The sequence below is a fragment of the Marmota flaviventris genome, chromosome 7 (genome assembly GCF_047511675.1).
Source record: "Marmota flaviventris isolate mMarFla1 chromosome 7, mMarFla1.hap1, whole genome shotgun sequence".
Lineage (NCBI taxonomy): Eukaryota > Metazoa > Chordata > Mammalia > Rodentia > Sciuridae > Marmota > Marmota flaviventris.
The window spans coordinates 61,363,910-61,380,847 of NC_092504.1; the positions used below are offsets into that span (position 1 = coordinate 61,363,910).

At 35.3% G+C, this 16,938-nt stretch overlaps 2 protein-coding genes across 5 annotated transcripts in view; one reads left to right on the forward strand and one right to left on the reverse strand.

Moving 5' to 3' along the window:
* The window catches only part of Septin11 (septin 11), a 95,515-nt gene extending 90,961 nt beyond the window's left edge, over positions 1–4,554 (forward strand). The window contains exon 12 of one of the 2 annotated variants that reach the window (XM_071614352.1): positions 35–4,554. The gene's annotated coding sequence lies outside the window, so the exon portion shown is untranslated. The other variant, XM_071614353.1, reaches the window with a different exon arrangement.
* Positions 3,914–16,938, reverse strand: part of Ccni (cyclin I) — a 26,321-nt gene continuing 13,296 nt past the window's right edge. For 2 of the 3 annotated variants that reach the window (XM_027939794.3, XM_027939792.3), the window contains 5 exons: positions 14,943–15,071; positions 11,901–11,975; positions 11,633–11,773; positions 11,104–11,334; positions 3,914–5,446 (listed from right to left, as the gene is read on the reverse strand). In XM_027939794.3, coding sequence (XP_027795595.2) covers positions 5,006–5,446; positions 11,104–11,334; positions 11,633–11,773; positions 11,901–11,975; positions 14,943–15,071 — 1,017 coding nt within the window. In that variant the 3' untranslated portion in view covers positions 3,914–5,005. The remainder of the gene's footprint in view (positions 5,447–11,103; positions 11,335–11,632; positions 11,774–11,900; positions 11,976–14,942; positions 15,072–16,938) is intronic. The other variant, XM_027939793.3, reaches the window with a different exon arrangement.

Sequence of the window (16,938 nt, forward strand, 5' to 3'; positions counted from 1 at the left end):
GTGAACTTTCTACACGAAACCTTTTGTTTGACAGATGATTTACCATCTTTCTACCGTGGAGATTGACAGTGAGGGCATGAGGGCCCACTTGGAAGTCCCGTGTGCTTGAATTGTTATGACTGTGGTATCTAGTCCTTGTGACTGATGCCATCTGGCTTTCAGATCAATCTCCAGAGAGCAACTGTCATTCCCAGGGCTGGTGAAGGAACTGAATATATTCATTTGTGAAGACTCATGTAAGCCTTTTCAACATTGCCATTCCTGACTAGTAACTCTATAGAAATGCAATCTGCTGGTTGTCAGTGGAACATCATATGGAGTGCAAGAGTCCACATCTGCCTCAAATCATTTGAAGTACCATGAGTTGAATGGCCTTCCCTTCCTTTGTGGAAATTGTCTTTCAAAATTATGCCTCGGGAGAGGCAGAGGCTATTTTAATGAGGTCTGTCCCACAAAAGAATGAATGTGCACGTCTGTGTAAAGAGTAGAATAACATTCCATCAGGAGTTGGGCATAACCCAGGCATTCTTTGTACATGTTTTTAGAACTCTGATGAGTTGCAGATCTAGCTCTCCTTGCTTTTTACATCCACCCATACTACTCCCTTTCCATAAACTTTATTCTACATAATGCACCAAACGTATGTTAGGTGCACTTCTCCCTCTACACCTCCTAAGCATAGTAAATTTTTGGAGTGAAGGAAAAAGTAAGCCCTTTCCATTGCTAATTTATCTGAAGATAGATTATATTCTGAATAGCAAGAGAGTCCCATTACCAGTTGCATTTCTGTTGTTCTTTGCTGGAGTTTGCCCTTCATTCGGGGGTATCTGCTGCGTAATAAAATAAGCTGTTCCCAGGAAATAAGACACCAGTCCACTGTGTCTAGAGCTATTTGAGAAAAAAAAATTTTTTTTTCCTTCTTTATTGCCTTAGCTATTGTGTAACATAATAAGACCAACAGTTCTGACATTTGATCTGCTATGAAGATTATATGTTGAGTCTAAAAGGAGAGTTCTCCCTCATCCTTAACTCAGAAGCGGGGAGCTACAAAACTAGAATTGTGAATTCATATTTCTGTATAAGCCATTGTTGGTTGTGCATTGAAGAGTAATCAACAGATGGCAGAAGTGGAGTTGTCCTACATATCAGTATTTTGTAAAACCCACTCAATTCATCACTATGAGGAGAAAAAGTTTTAATTCCTTGATGCATGCTGGCTGTGAACATTTTATTCTTTACTGTCCTAATGACTGGTGGAATCCAACTCAAGCATCAAGCTTTTAGAACCTATTTTTCACACCATCTCAGTTTTATTTCTAGGCTACTTTGTAGGACTCACAAAACTCACTAATTAGGATGCTTAATTTGTAAAATTGGTCTGGGTTTTGTTTTGTTTTTGGTTTGAGACTGGGTACCCAGTCATTTTTTTACCCTTCTCTGATTTTGCTGACATTCCGTTTTACATGCATCCTGTACCTTAAGTGATCTGTACTAGTAACTGCAAAAATTGTTGATGCAGTGGCACTTAGTAACCAGGGCAGTGTTCAACTGCTCATTACCTTAGATGAAGCCCCCCAAAACTCAATTTCTTTCAGAAATTTAAAACAATGAATGATTCTTTTTCTGGAAGCACCATCTAGTGGTCAAAGCTCAAAGCATTATTTAGTAAGTATAGAAAACTGTTATTAACATAGTTTAAATGCTAATTTCAAGAATTTGAGAGGCTTTAGAAGTGACATTTACATGTCAAAACATCCTGATGTCAAATAGAAGGGTAGAGGTTTAAGATGAGTTAGAAGTTGAACCTCTTTCAAAATTCTTGGCTATGTGGCACTGTACAACTCTCTTAACCCTCAATTTGATAATGTAAACCAGAGATGCTTCTCTCAGGATGATTGTGAGAAAGTTTGGCACAGTGTCTTCCCTTTTCAGTTATAGAATGTACAAACTACCTTAGAAAGAAGATAAGCTACCCGTCATGTTGGCTGAGCATCATTAGCTTAATAACATTTTCTGCTCAAGGGAAGAAAACACCATGCTGCTTTGGGCAGTAATGTTCAAGCACAACCTGCCTTCTTGCTTCAGGAAGAGTTAACTGGGAAGCTTGACAATCCAGGTATGTGAGGAGTATAGACAACACAAAAGTGGTTGGCTCTAACACAGAGAAGAAATAGTACTTCTTGGGTGGGCAGACACTGATCTCTCAATTCCCTCAACAGTGGGAAGCTGAGGCAACTGAGTCAAGAGCTTTCTTCAGAGACAAAGGCAGTGTCAGGAATATTTCTCACAAGTGTGTTACATTTGCTTTCTTTGGTGTTTGGAAGCACTCATTCCCAGCTCTCCTTCTCCCTCCACACTAAGACAATCATCCATCTATAGGGGAAACATTCACTTCTCCACAGGTAACTAACTTCATATTATTCTTTAATAGTCCCTTATAGTTTCATCTTCAAGAACTACAGCATGTTCTTCCCCTCTTCTGTGGGAGTATTAGAGAAGAACTACTTTATGCCCATCAAGTTTCCTAGCCTTTCCAGAGGCTTCATGGAATGGTCTTATAACCACCAGGAGGCACCAAACAATTATGATACATAGTTCCCAAATCTTGGCTGTCATGCCAAGATACCAACTTGGGACAGATTAAGTTTTGGATAAAACAGGAATAGTTAGAATATTCTTAATGAAAAGTTAGTTCACTGCTATTTCTCAAGCCAGAGTTTTCAAAGAGACCATAGAAAGTGAGCTGAGTTCTCTAGACTTACCAGGGAACACATATTGAAAGGGTACACGGGTCAGGTCTCAAGTATTATAACTTGAACTATGGGTTAAATGAACTTTGAGGCATGAAAACTAGAAGTCCAACCACCCACTTGATTCAGTGTCCCATGGAAATAATACTGTTTCCAAACTGATTTACCACATTTTTGGGAGGGTTGGGGGAGAGACAGGGTCTTGCTACATTTGTCCAGGCTGGGTCCCAAATTCCTGGGCATGAGTAATCCTCTTACCTCAGTCTCCCAAGTAGCAGGAGTTACTGGTATGTAGCACTGTGCTTTATATATTTATTTTTGGTGGGGTGGAGTACTGGAGATTGAATCCAGGGGCACTGTACCACTGGGCTACATCCCCAGCACCACTTTTAAGACAGGGACTCTTAAGTTGCTGAGGCTGGCCTCAAACTTTGTATTCTCATCTCCAGAGTAGCTGGATTTACACCGCACCCAACTACTATCCATTTTTAATACTAGAAAAACTCAAGATCAAATGATCAAAATCCTGTTGCCCTCTAATTTTGCTCAACTTGAAGCTCTAGGACTAAAAATTAATTATTCTAAATCTGGATTTAATTTTACTCCCGGCTTTCTACATAACAAAACTATGTCATCTGTTATGGGGGTGGGGGGAACTAAGTGCCATTTGTTTTGTAGATACTGTGAATATACAGTTATGGAATTTTAAAAAATATGTATCTGAGGCCAATTACTGCTATCTTCAATAACAATTTCTTTATCATCTTCCCTCATTCCCTGAACTTAGACATAAGCAAAATATTCCCCTTCAAGGTTATAAAATTTCAACCTTGCTCTGCTATACCTGAACAAAATCAGTGGGCTAAAAATGTTTCCTAGATGCAGATCTGGGCCTTCCCCTACACAGTCCCATTAGTATAAAAATTTACTGTTTGGAAGATCCACAGCCCATCAGTGACAAAACACCATAAAGGGAAAATTCTCATGTCTAAAACCTGCATCCTTGTCACATTCATATCCCTTTTTTTTTTTTTTTTCATGTTTTATTTTTAGTAAACATATCTTAATATTTTCTATTTTTTTCCTTTGTTCAAATAGCAGTACCTAAGTACCCAGGAAACCGTCCCTTCATAAAGGGGGGGGGGGAACTTCAGACACAAAGATTAAGGACAACTTTTTATTGCTTCCAGAGGCTTTTTATCATCAGTACATGGTTCTGGCTGTAATACCTTCTTCAGACTGTGAAGGGAGCTCAGGATCCAGAAGTTAAGAAAAACATAGGTATATTGGGGTGGGGGAGAGGAGAATAACTTTTATCAAGAAAGTCCTAATAACTTAACATAAAAGTAGGGTACTAAATTCAGTTATTACATATTACAAGACTCAAATCATTAGAGCTGCCCCAATATCTAGACAGTCTCTCCTACTGATTATCAATGAGTGAAAACAAATCAGTTACAAAAAAAATCTAATTATAGGTTACATACATGTTTCTTTGGTAAGCACCGGGATATATTAACTTTATCACAAATTCTTTTATACAACTGTCAAAAATGCTTTCAACAAATCTGTCTTAATTACATGCCATTTCAAGCTTCACTTTAAACAAAAATGAAGTTACTTTGTTTGTAAACTCTAAAAATTGAAATAAGATCAAAAAATCATGTGGTAACATGAGAACTTTTTCCTACTACCACCTGATTCATATGGGATAATTCCAAAGTACCCTTTTCAGATTAACTGGAGTTGAATCATGAATTGTACATGGCTGCCATACTAAATTAAACTGGTTAAAAAAAAAAAATTCAGCGTTACCTATTCAGTGAAGTCAGAAGATAGAGATGAACATAAAATTTGTTAACTATTCAGTGGAGAAGCAAGCAAAAGCAATACAATTTAAGTCAGGATGACAGGAACACAGTTGCTAGAGTTTTAGAACTTTTTCGGAACATTACGGGTGTAATTTTTGACATGGGGCAAACTACATTTTAGCAGAGAAAAGTGAAACTGGTATACTACAAAGAAGTTTTTTTTTTTTTTTTTAACTTTTAAAAAATATTTTGGATCTTTTGTGTTTATAGGCCTTTAAAAAATTCAATTAGCTGCACAAGTAAATGAAATTAAAGAAAAAAAAGAAACTTTTTCCTGGCTCACTTCAAACCAGCTGGATAAGATACACAGCCCTCTACAGACTTTCCTGGTTTTGCATATTCTGATTCCCAGAACAGTCAACCTTAGTTTGCACTGAAAGCTAACTACATGACAGAAACAGGTTGCAAAGGTGGACAAGGGGAAGCATGTCCCTCTTGCCTTGATAAATCAGTGCCACACACAGAACCCACATTTTCAGAAGCACTATCTTCATTATAGAGCCGTTTGATTCCATCATAGAAATCATCCACTTCCATTTCCTCTACTTTGCGCTTAGCAGAGGTATGCTTGCACCCACTGACAGCTGGGAGATGGTAGAAGGCTGCTGTACCTCTGACTGGCACTTCTGGCTTGCTGTTGTCCTTGGAGAAATCTGGGTCTGAGACAGAGGAGGGATGTAATCTGAATGCTCCTTTGTCACAGGTCACCAGGGTGTGCTTGAGGGGACGGTAGACATAAACGGAATTTAGAGGCAGGGAAGACTGCAGAGTAGAGAGGTGATGTGCCACAAGCTCCCGACAGTGGATCAAGTGGGAGCTATCCATCTGGACCAAGGAGGGGGAAAAACAACATTGATCATTAATTAAAATAGGCTATTGTAATCTTTGCTGGCCACTTTTCCTTGCTGCATCCTCTTGTTCCTTCAGCTTTCTCTTCTTTTCCCACATCTACTTCAAACTTATAAATGCCTATGGCCTACCCACCCCATCTTAAATTGTGTCCATATCTAATGTAAATATTTCGGGAATTTAAATTCTCTTTTTTGTTTTTTTTTGGGTACCGGGGATTGAACTCAGGGGCACTCGACCAATGAACCACATCCCCAGCCCTATTTTGTATTTTATTAGAGACAGGTTCCGAGTTGCTTAGCACCTCGCCATTGCTGAAGCTGGCTTTGAACTCGTGATTCTCCTGTCTCGGCCTCCTGAGCCGCTGGGATAACAAGTGTGACCCACCACACCTGGCTACTGGAACTTGAATTCTATATCTGCAATTTTATGCTGAACATTTACCTGGGATCAAAAATCTATTCTCTTTTGTTCACTGCTATATAAGCAATGTCTTTTTGTCTGTTTGTTTACTTATCACATCCCTGCCCACCCCACCCCCAGTCTATTATTTTTGTCTACCCTTCACCTTACCCTTTTTGGCCTTTTCTAATGTTTTCCCATGAAGATCAAAGTAGAAGATAAATACAAAAGTCATTAAGAATTTAAGAAGAAGCCAGAGGCAAGGGGGAAAAAAATTGGGTGGGGAAGCTTATCTAAGAATTAAAACAATTTCAGTACCTTGCTTTAAAACTTTAGACACATTTTTATAGAAGACAGTAAAACTTAAAAATACTAGGCAATATCTTTGTTAATCTTTCTATTTGATTTGGGAATTTTGCTTATTCCTTTTTATCCTTCAGAATAGTTCAAGTATCAGTCCTTTTTTGAAGTCACACTTGATTCCAACCCTCTGAATCCCCCAATTTATGGTCATCTGCTTCTATATCAAAGTATCATCATACTTTCCATATTGTATTAGAATAATCTGTTTGATCACTTAGCTTTTCCATTATAGACTAAAAGATCTCAAATTATAAGCACCGTATCACATCACTAAGTTTCTAGTAGAATGCCTGTACAAGTAAGGCCTCTAAAAATCTTAACTGGGTAAAAAGTCTTACTTTACCTGTAATTATAGCACTGTCTAAATAACATACAACATCATATATATCTAGCTTATTCAAATTTCTCTAGTAGTACCCCAATGCCTACCAGAAATATGAAATAAGGAAAAGGAATTTAGCTTATTATCTATAATCAGCCCAAACCTCATTTTCCAGCCCTATTTCCTAACATATCCCAAATTTATGCTCTACATTCCTACCAAAAGGCCTGGTCTATTTACATACAATTTTCTCCCTTTCTTTCTTTATCCTGGCTTATCCTGTTTCTACCTGTGAAACTGCATTACCCATTGCCTCTAGCCTAACTAAACCCTATTACCTTCAGGAAGCTTCTTTTGAACATTTATCAGGGATCACTTAGTGTTGTGCACTCTGTAGGTATTTTGGACCTTTCTTAATAAGTGTTATTCATTCCTATATAACCTGCAGCATTTAGTATATGAGTGTCTTCAATTCTTTATAGTGAAATCAAAGGAAAATAAAACATTCTATAAGAACATATTTGGTCACAAAAATTAATTTTATCTCTAAATATATTCATTATATGTTAACCAGGAAAGGATGACAGTCTCGTGTTAGTCATCATGTAATACAGACATAAAATTACCTCAAACTGTCAGAAATAAAACATGAAAATGGCATTTGAAGATCTACTGTTTTGTTCACTGATATTTTGTCCCTACTTTGAAGAGCACTTGATAACACACCACTGGTAAGATATTAGCTAGTATTAGGAATTTATTTCCTTAAATAAAATAATACTTAAGATAGTCCCCCAACATCAAGCTTACTATTGTAGGCTGGGTCATATGTAGAACCCAGAGATGTAGAATAAGCTAGCCTATGGTGAAATACTGGGAAAAAAGCACTGGGGCTTCTGCCAATATTTTGAGCAGCTTATAAAAGAGAAGTACTAGAGATAAAAGAAATTGGATAGTGGGGAAAAAAGACTATGGTGTAGAAATTATTTCTAAAATGTTCCAAGTTTAACAAACTTGTTCTTTAGCAACTAAATTTCTGTTGCAACTCAGAAAAGCAAAATTATAAAAATATTAAAGCTTTGATCACTGGGCATAATACTATGGAAGAATCCTGAAAAATGATACATATATGTAGAAAGACTAAGTCACCATAATCTTTCTGTGTAGGGGAAAAAAAAGAAATATGGAATTGTTTTAGAAGTGAAGACTGGCAGAAAATAATAGCTAGAATGTCAGTAAAAGGAGACATAGTTCAGTTGGAAGAGTACTTGCCTTGCATGCACAAGGCCCCGGGTTCAATTCCCAGCAGACCCCCCCCCCCCGCCAAATCAAACTAATACTATCTGAATGCGCTCTATCTTCCACCCAAGTCTCAAGGCAGTCCTCTGTCCAAAAGAACACATCAAATTAAACCTCTCATCTAGTAACAATCTGACCTTTTTCTAAAGAAAAAAATCCTTATTGCGATCCAGTGGCAAAACCAAATGTACATAATACTGAAATTTCCACAACTCTAGATACTAGACAAGTCCTCTAATGGATCTGTTAAAAACATTTAAAATGAACATTTTCTAATTACTTGGTGCCAGTAGAACCATTATTAATTTTAATGACTGTCTCCCCAAATCTTAATATGATGTATCCTCTGCCAGAAAAACAAAACTAATTTAGTTTAACAAGGAGATAGGTTAAGAAGCACTAAAACAGATTTCAGATATGTTACTGATGAGAAACAGAAGTACAACAGTATGACAAAGGGATAGGTCCAAATAGATTTGGGTTTGGTGGGCAGAAAGCAGCACTGAAAATACGTGCTGGAAGTGTGACCTTAGGCACCTTTAGGAATAACGAGAAGACTCTGGTGGGGAGGGTAAGCCTTTTCAATTCTCTACTTTAGTTTTAAACTAGAAAACTGACGAACTTCTTCACTAGAAATTAGGGAGATCACCACACTAATCTAGGTAGAGTTAACACCCTGAGATTATATAAGAGTGGGCCACATTAGTCACAGGGAGAACGTGAGCACAGCCATTAAACAGAGCAAGAAGAGAAGGGTAAAAAAAGGTTGAGCTGTCCCAGAGTAGAGACCAAGAGGCAGTACAAAATTTTGGCTTGGGAGGGGGAAAGGCCAGGAGGGAGAAGTTTTGCCTTTCAAACCAGAAAACACTCACCATACCTTGTCCCAAATGCAGAGAGGGCAGACCTAGTGATTGTGGCCTCTTCACAGCACAAAAATGTCTACAAATGGACCCTCCCCCTCAAACCAAGATGCTGGGAATCATGTCAGAAGTAATACTGGCACTGGGCTGGGGGCTTGTCTACTATATGCAAGATCCTGAGTTTGATCCCTAGCACTGCCAAAATAAATAATAATAATAATAATAATAATATTATTATTATTATTATTATTACAGGCATGATCTCAGTTTGATGCAAAAATATGCTATATTAGACCAGGCCTTGTCAAGGGTCAATTACAAAGATACTATACCTGATGTTCCAACCTGAACAAAGGTGAACTTAGCCAGATAGAACTGCTACACAAAATTCCAAAGTCTCTACCAAGTTTTGTGAGCTTACTTGTATTGGTTTATTATCTTCCCCATTGCAGCTTGAATACTACATGCAGCGGAAACCTTTATTTCTTTTAAAATCATTGTTTTCCCAATGTGTAGATCATAGATTTCTCAATAAATGTTTGTAGAATATAATTGCTAATATACTCATATAATGTATATGAGAAAGAATGGAACAGTAGTGTTCAAAGTATGTCCAAACAGATTATAGAAAGGAAAACATTCTGATCAGTAAGGACTCTGCCCCCAATAGGTCTCTGCCCTGAATGCTTATTACAAAGGCCACTTTTCTACTCTATTCTGGGATTGTATGTATAAATTTTGTTATAAGGAGAAAGGCAAAGAAAAGGTTCCACTTCTAAAAGAAACTCTGAAAACCACTGGACTAAATTCTTTAAGAGTGGTGTGGTATGGAAAAAACACTGGTTTTTAAGTCTTCTTCACTAGTTAAGTTCTATGTGACTCTAACAAAGTCCAAAGTTCCCTAGAGTTGTAAAATAAAGGAGTTGATCTAAGAAGATCCTGTCAAACGTCAAGTTTATAATACTCATTCAGCTAAGAAGAAAAGAAATTTCAGTAAACACTTTCTTCTTTTAGCCCCTCCCAAAATATACAAAAGGGAATCAGCGGATTCCCCAGGGTTCTTCAATAGAGAATAAGTTCACAAAGCTACAGAATTTACTCTGCTATTTACAACATTCTTATTTATGCTTCAAAATCTGCTCTTTCTTTATGACAATAACACTTTACATAGCAACTTTTTTCTGAACTACCTTGGGAATAGACAAATAGGCCAATTCAGGAAGCATTTAAAGATAGGTCACGTTCCAATAAAAAAAATAAGGTAATATAGGAGGTTTTCTATTAATGCCTATTCCCCAACTTCACAGTCCAATGTTGATGATTAATATTCAACTTTACTTTCCAACACCTGATGCAAGCAAAGTCAATTTTCTGGTTCATGCTATTCACTTGTATGGTAGTTTATGACAGTTTCTAAAACTCCTCACTAAATAGCAACTACCTCTTAGGATTTATTTTCATTACCCATTTAATTCAATGGAAAGAAACACTCAAGTTATTTCAATCTAAGATATGGTATTTATTAGAACAATGTATCTCCTTTATAAAAGGAAAACAGCCTGTTATACTACATAAGTAGTACAACAGGCTAATATATTGGTCTGATCATCTTTTTTATGAAAAGACTCAGTTCTTCTCTGCTCACAAACTACGATCCAAAATTCTCAGAAGGTAAGGTTTTAGCACTGAGATACTTCTTAAGTGTCTCCTAATTTCAGAGTGCTCATCATTAAACATCATCAATAATATCCTACCGAACAGCAAATTCAAGTATTATTTTTCTTTTATGTTTTTAAGCTCAGAATTTGTCTTCTAAATAAAATCAATATAACAAGTAAGAAAATGTACTGCTAAATGAGAATAAATAGACATAAAAAGTGAAAGGGAGTTCTTCAGTCTTTTATTTTAAGGGTAGGAGTATGGTTTGCAACAGATCTAAACTTGATGAATTCTACTTAGTGATATAATGAACCAATAAGGATTCCCTCCAAGTAACTGATAATATATAGCACTATTACTAACTTGACATTTGAATGAGAACTTTCTCCACTAAATCTTGAAATTTTGCTTAGATGGTTGCTGATTTATCAACCTACTAACAAACTAAATACAACCAAAGTTACTTTATATAAAACTAAAGGGGAATATATTGAGAATCTTCAGTTTTCAAAATTCTTAGATATTAAGTAACCTAGAAGGGTTGAAAATAATAATTAAAAAAATGCAAATTTTGTAAAAGAAAAAGACACCTACCCCACAAGTTTAAAGTGTATAACACTTTCTTCTTTTCTACTCTAAAGAATAGTTTACCTTTACAGATTAGAAATGTCTTATGTACCCCAATAAAATAAAAACAAAATGAATTCTATTTAATCAGACTGGCCTACCTGTGCTTTCTGAAGCAGTTCAATTGTAAGAGGAAGCCAATCAGGAATCAGTTTCTCCATTTCCAAACTAACCATGGCCAGAGCAAGCATGGATCCTTTGAATTGCAGAAGTTGGTTACAGGCCATACAGTGAAGTAGTTGTTTGGTAAGGACCGCCAAATGTTGAGATGGGCTCAATTTGGGCAAACTGAAAAGTATCTGAGGCCTAGTTGACAAGGCAATGGCATGGAACTGAAAATAAAAAGAACATTATTATTTTAATTTTATTTAAATGTGCAGAAAATTATGTATAAAAATTGATGTAATCTCCTCAGGTATTACTCAAGTTCTAAATTTGCAACTTTAGCTTCAGAGATTTGACATATATCATACTTCTAACTTTTCCTTAGCTAATTTCAAATAGTTTTCCTAAAAATCAGTACAAAAAAAAAAAGTGGGTAATCTCTTTCAAATTACAGAAAAATTTTGGGTATAATTTATATATTACATACATATTGAAATATGAAACTGAAAGACTAGGTATAGTTACAATGTGAAGAAAATCCAATGGTGTGGCTGTGTGAAGATCCCAATTCAATTTATCCAGAATAATTCTCTCCATTCTCAAAATTTCAGATGAGGAACACCCACAGAAACTGTCTCTTGCCAATACCTTTAGTACTGGAATTTTCTATCCAAAGAAAAGGGGAACAGGAAGAAGACAGAAATAAATTCACGTTAAATTTTTGTCTTGGCAAACAAAAGGCAAGTTAATAAGAGAAAAAAGAGAAACAACTAATCTTGAAAGGATTTATTACCTCATCCTCTTCAACAGTCTTGGCAGCTAGGAAAAAACAGCTGATTGCAATACAACTCAAGTATTTTGGGTGGGCCTAAAATTTTGAAAAAGGGAAAAAAAAGCACCTTTAGTAGTTTTTTAAAGAGTTTAAAGTTTGAAAACTAAATATGCTGACTAAATATGCTGAGACAAGTACACACAATTCTATAGAATTCAATTAATTCAATTTCTATCAATTCCTTTCTAGCTCAGAGCTAACTTAACATCACAACCTTAGGCATGAGCTATTCTATGGAAATAAAATTATTCCACTATTGAAAAGTTTAGTCAGTTAGCTTATAAAGTCAATCTCTACCCAGCAAAAAGCTTCATTTTACAAGAATTTAATAATGTCCCCCAAATTTAAAAATATATTTGTGTATGCACACATACTTTAAAAGTTAGATAGCCAAAGAGAATAAAACTAACAAAGTATTAATAAGATAATATACAAGGTATTATGGAAATTAAAGAAAAAAATATAAAAGACCATAGTAACTAGCACATTCCAAATGCTTTAAAAAACTATGATGCTAGATAAGTAGAAATTTTCTAATTCCTTGCACATATGCACGCGCGCACACACACACAAACACACACATACCTACTTCGTAAGAAAGAAAAGGCCCTAAAAAGACATACAAGATTAGTGGTAAAAAAAAAATCTTTCTTGGGTTTAACACAAAATGACTTGAATTTGCCTGTTTTCCTATGTATAATAAAATAGGCTCATGTTCAAGGTGTCTGCCAATGCAGCACCAAAATGCTATTTTTATTAATTCAAACAATTTAGCCATATTAAATTCAAAGATGTACAAGTTAAATAACATACAAACAGTATGACCTGTTTAAACACTTATTTTAAACTGATATAAACATACCAATGTTTATATTATGCTTCCGCATAAGTGGTGCACAGCCTACAGATCTTTCAATCCTTTGTTCACAAGAGAAATAAAACATGATTCAATACTATAAACATTTGAAAATAATTATTAATCAGAGCTTTACAGTTAAAAAGTCCTGTCCAAAAATAATATCTTGTCTATCAGGTTTTCCTTTTAAAGTTGAGAAACTAGTCTCAGAGGTTAAGGGACATGACACTGGTAATCTAGAAAGTAAATTTAATTTTGTTGCTAGGACAGTTTTCTATGGGTTCTTATTTCTCCATGTATATAATACATAAAACCCTCATCTCTGAAATAAACTGAATTCTTTACAAAGAAAAGAACCTAACAACTCTAGGCAAACACTACTACTTCTAAAACAAGGGTACCAATAAAAAATTTATTAATAAAAAGAATCCCAATTTTTTAAGGAAACATTTTCATTTTATTTTTATGTGGTGCTGAGGATCGAACTCAGTGCCTCACGCATGCTAGGCAAGGGCTCTACCACTAAGGGTCCCAAGCCCCCAATAATGTTTTTTAAAAAACATTAGTTCTCAGGCTGATTATATATATTACAATCCATCTATACAGTTTATTTTGAGCCCAGGGCCTTGAGTACACTAGACAAATACACCACTACTGAACCCCATCCCCAATCCAGACTTTGTTGTTGTTGTTCTTTTTAGATATGCTGACAGTAGTTTTTTATTATCTGCAGTGCTGGGGATTAAACCCAGGGCTTCATATGTGCTAACAGGCAAGCATTCTACCACTGAATTAAATCCCTAGCCTCTCCTTATTTTTAAGGGTTTCACAGTGATTTCTGCTGCTAGGATTGAGGCTCCCTTCACTGCTGCAGCCCTTTTATGGTTTTTGTCTAAGTGTCTTTAATTTAAGCTACATTTTAGACTATTTCAATATAGATTAACCATACATAACCATCTGTAAATAAGGTTATTTGATGTTAACATGATTAAACCTAATAAGAAATATTTAAAAATAGGATTATATTTGGCAAAATTATTTCTAGAATTTCCAAAAATGTGTTTAAAATCTTCAGTAAACCTAAGAATTTTTTATGGTAGAAGTCGTAAGTTCATTACCAATTTTGAAAAATATGCAACCCAAGAAAGAATGCTAACTTTGAAAACTCAACTTTCTATGGAATTACCCGTGAAAGAAAGGTTAGCTATAGTAAAGGGAAAGGGAAGAGGGTAAAGACAAAAGACAGAGATAAATAACAGCATTCTAGCCGGGCGCGGTGGCACACACCTGTAATCCCAGCAACTTGGAAGGCTGAGACAGGAGAATCATTTGAGTTCAAAGCCAGCCTCAGCAAAGGTGAGGTGCTAAGCAACTCAGTGAAACCTGTCTCTAAATAAAATACAAAATAGGGCTGGGATGTGGCTCAGTAGTTGAGTGCCCCTACATTCAATCCCTGGTACCAAAAAATAAATAAAACCCACACTCACATATACACACAACAAAGTCATTTTATGACCTCTTTACATCCCCAAGTATGTTTCTGGAAAGTATTTACATATTGTCCAGGAAAATCACAGACTATGCATATTTAATAAATAAGAATGACAGAGAAAAATGTGCAAAAAACTTATTACACTTTTTTAAGTCTGATTAAACTGTCCACCTCTAGTACACCAACATGTTAGAAGGTGGCTAGACACTCTGCCAATGCTATATGGTTTGTACTAAATAAAGAGATCAAAATTTCAGCAACTTGGGAGGCTGAGACAGGAGGATCCCAAGTTCAAAGTCTCAGAAATTTAGCAAGGCCTTAAGCAATTTGGTGAAACTCTGTCTCAAAATAAAAAGGGTTGAGGATATAGCTCATTAGCGAAGACCCCTGGGATCAATCCACAAAAACAACAAAATTTCATAGGGTAAATATGAGTTATGAGTACTTGTAGCAAAAAGAGTACAATTAGACACACAAAATTTTAAAAACAATAGAAGACACTATATCTTGACATGAGTACATAACATCATTATCCAAGAAAGTTCTTCATTTATACTTTATACTATGTATACCAATAACCTGTGGTTTAATATCTAAACTCTCAAGGAAAAGTTATGTGTAAATATTAAATATTATTAAATATTAAAATTTTTACCTTTACAGTAGCTAAAAATCTGTCCAAAAGACTGCTAGCAAGAGCAAATGTTTCTGGGTAAAGGTTGAATTGGTACTTGAGTTTGGCCAGCCATTGAATTACTTCATCTCTCTGGGATGGGGAAACATTCTATAAGGGAATAATTAAAAAATAAATAAAATTAAAAGACAACAAAGTGTTAGTTACCATAAGAATATAATTTAGAATTGTTTCTCATAAAAACTTCTGTTTTTATTACAGAAATTACATTTGTACGACAAAAATGTCTTTTAAGATTACTCAAAATCAGACTTGAGATAGGTGAAGATAAAACTTTGTGTACTGGTTATTGCATTAATATCAATACCAATATACTTTTACTCTTTATTAAAATCTTTACTACATCACTTCAACAGGTATCTACATTAATTAATGTTCAGGGAATATATGATTTTAAAATTTAAACCAACTAATATCAATTGATAGTGATTTTATAATTAAATTTTCCCAATTCTTGAGAGTAAGAATGAATTTCTAAGGCAGTAAATAGCTATTAACTTATGTTAGGAAGCATAAATGGACTCTGATAACAGAATGATAGCACATTATAAAATAAATCAGTAGTAATAAATGTTAGGACAACAAATAAATTCCAGTTAAAGATGATGGGAAAACAATGAAATAGAAGTTGACCTGAACTGAATTATTACTGGTAAAGACTGCCATAAACACAAACATTTGGCTTTTGTTTTAACATCCCTACGTTTTTTTTTTTTTTAACTCCAGAGGCTTAATTTTTAGAGGGTAACACATTCTAAAGCAACAGTGATTTAGATACTTACTCTTTTGAGTTTCAGTCATTACTAAACAACAACTAGTAATAATCTAAAGCTAAATGAAACGTCCTTATGAGTACCACTCCTACAAAAGTTAAACACAACAGAGTATGTGGAAAAGACTATTCTCAGTAAGAGTGAGTTCCAGACAAGTGGAGATAATACAAGCATTGCAGTCTTTATCACTGTTTCATTTCATCAAAATCTTTTAAAAAACATATTATTTATCTCATTCCTTGATCCTTTAGTTGTCAACTTTATGAAATTTATTCCTTTATAATACAAAGATGCATTAATAGCCATTAAACACTATATATCTAACAATGTATCTCCTCAAAAAGGAATTTTAGCTGTGACTTCTGATTTTTCTTGGCTTTCTCTAGTGTTATGGGGGAACATATGGCTTGCTGCTCATTATAACTTCTGCCAATGCATCTGCTAGTTTCTGTTCTAATTTTATTCCAACTCCTCCTCCTTGACTTCCTGTCACTTCACTTTTTAGCTTTGGCACAACAAAGTAAAGTGTTCCTTTGTGTCAGCCAAACCAATTTATCACACATAATTTTTACACCTAATTCTAAACTCAATTATAACTAATATTTTGAGGTTAACTACCACATACACACTTTTTGTTCACTTACCTTTGGAATGACCCTGCAATAACGCATTAAGAAATGCGGAGAGGTAGGCCATAAAAAATGTCAATAAAATATGGAAAGAGGTATGATGAGGTTGCAGGGAAGGGGACCTGGCCCAGTGTAGTAGTAAAACAAGAGCTTCTTGCGATAACACATAATTTGTAACTTAAAAGTGAGGGGACAGGGTGATCATTGTAGCTGCAAGAAAAGGAGTCATGGTGTGGAAGCCTGTGAACTTTACTCTGAAGGATAGAAATGATATCAACCTGAAGGCAATAAAATTTTAGTTAAACTCCTCAGACTTGCAAATCACATCAAGGTTGACAGAAGAGATTCCTACAAATCATTCTTAAGAATAGTCATATCATTCTATGAAGAAGGGGAATAAGAACTTAAGGTAGTTCATGAGACTAAAGTTATGGGCTTGATGGGTTCTTGCCACACGCATCAGAGTAGCAGGGGAATTTATGCCCTAACGACTGTTGTCTGATATCAAAGTGGAAAATGGAATAAGGCCATTATTAATACTCTGAGAAAGGCTAT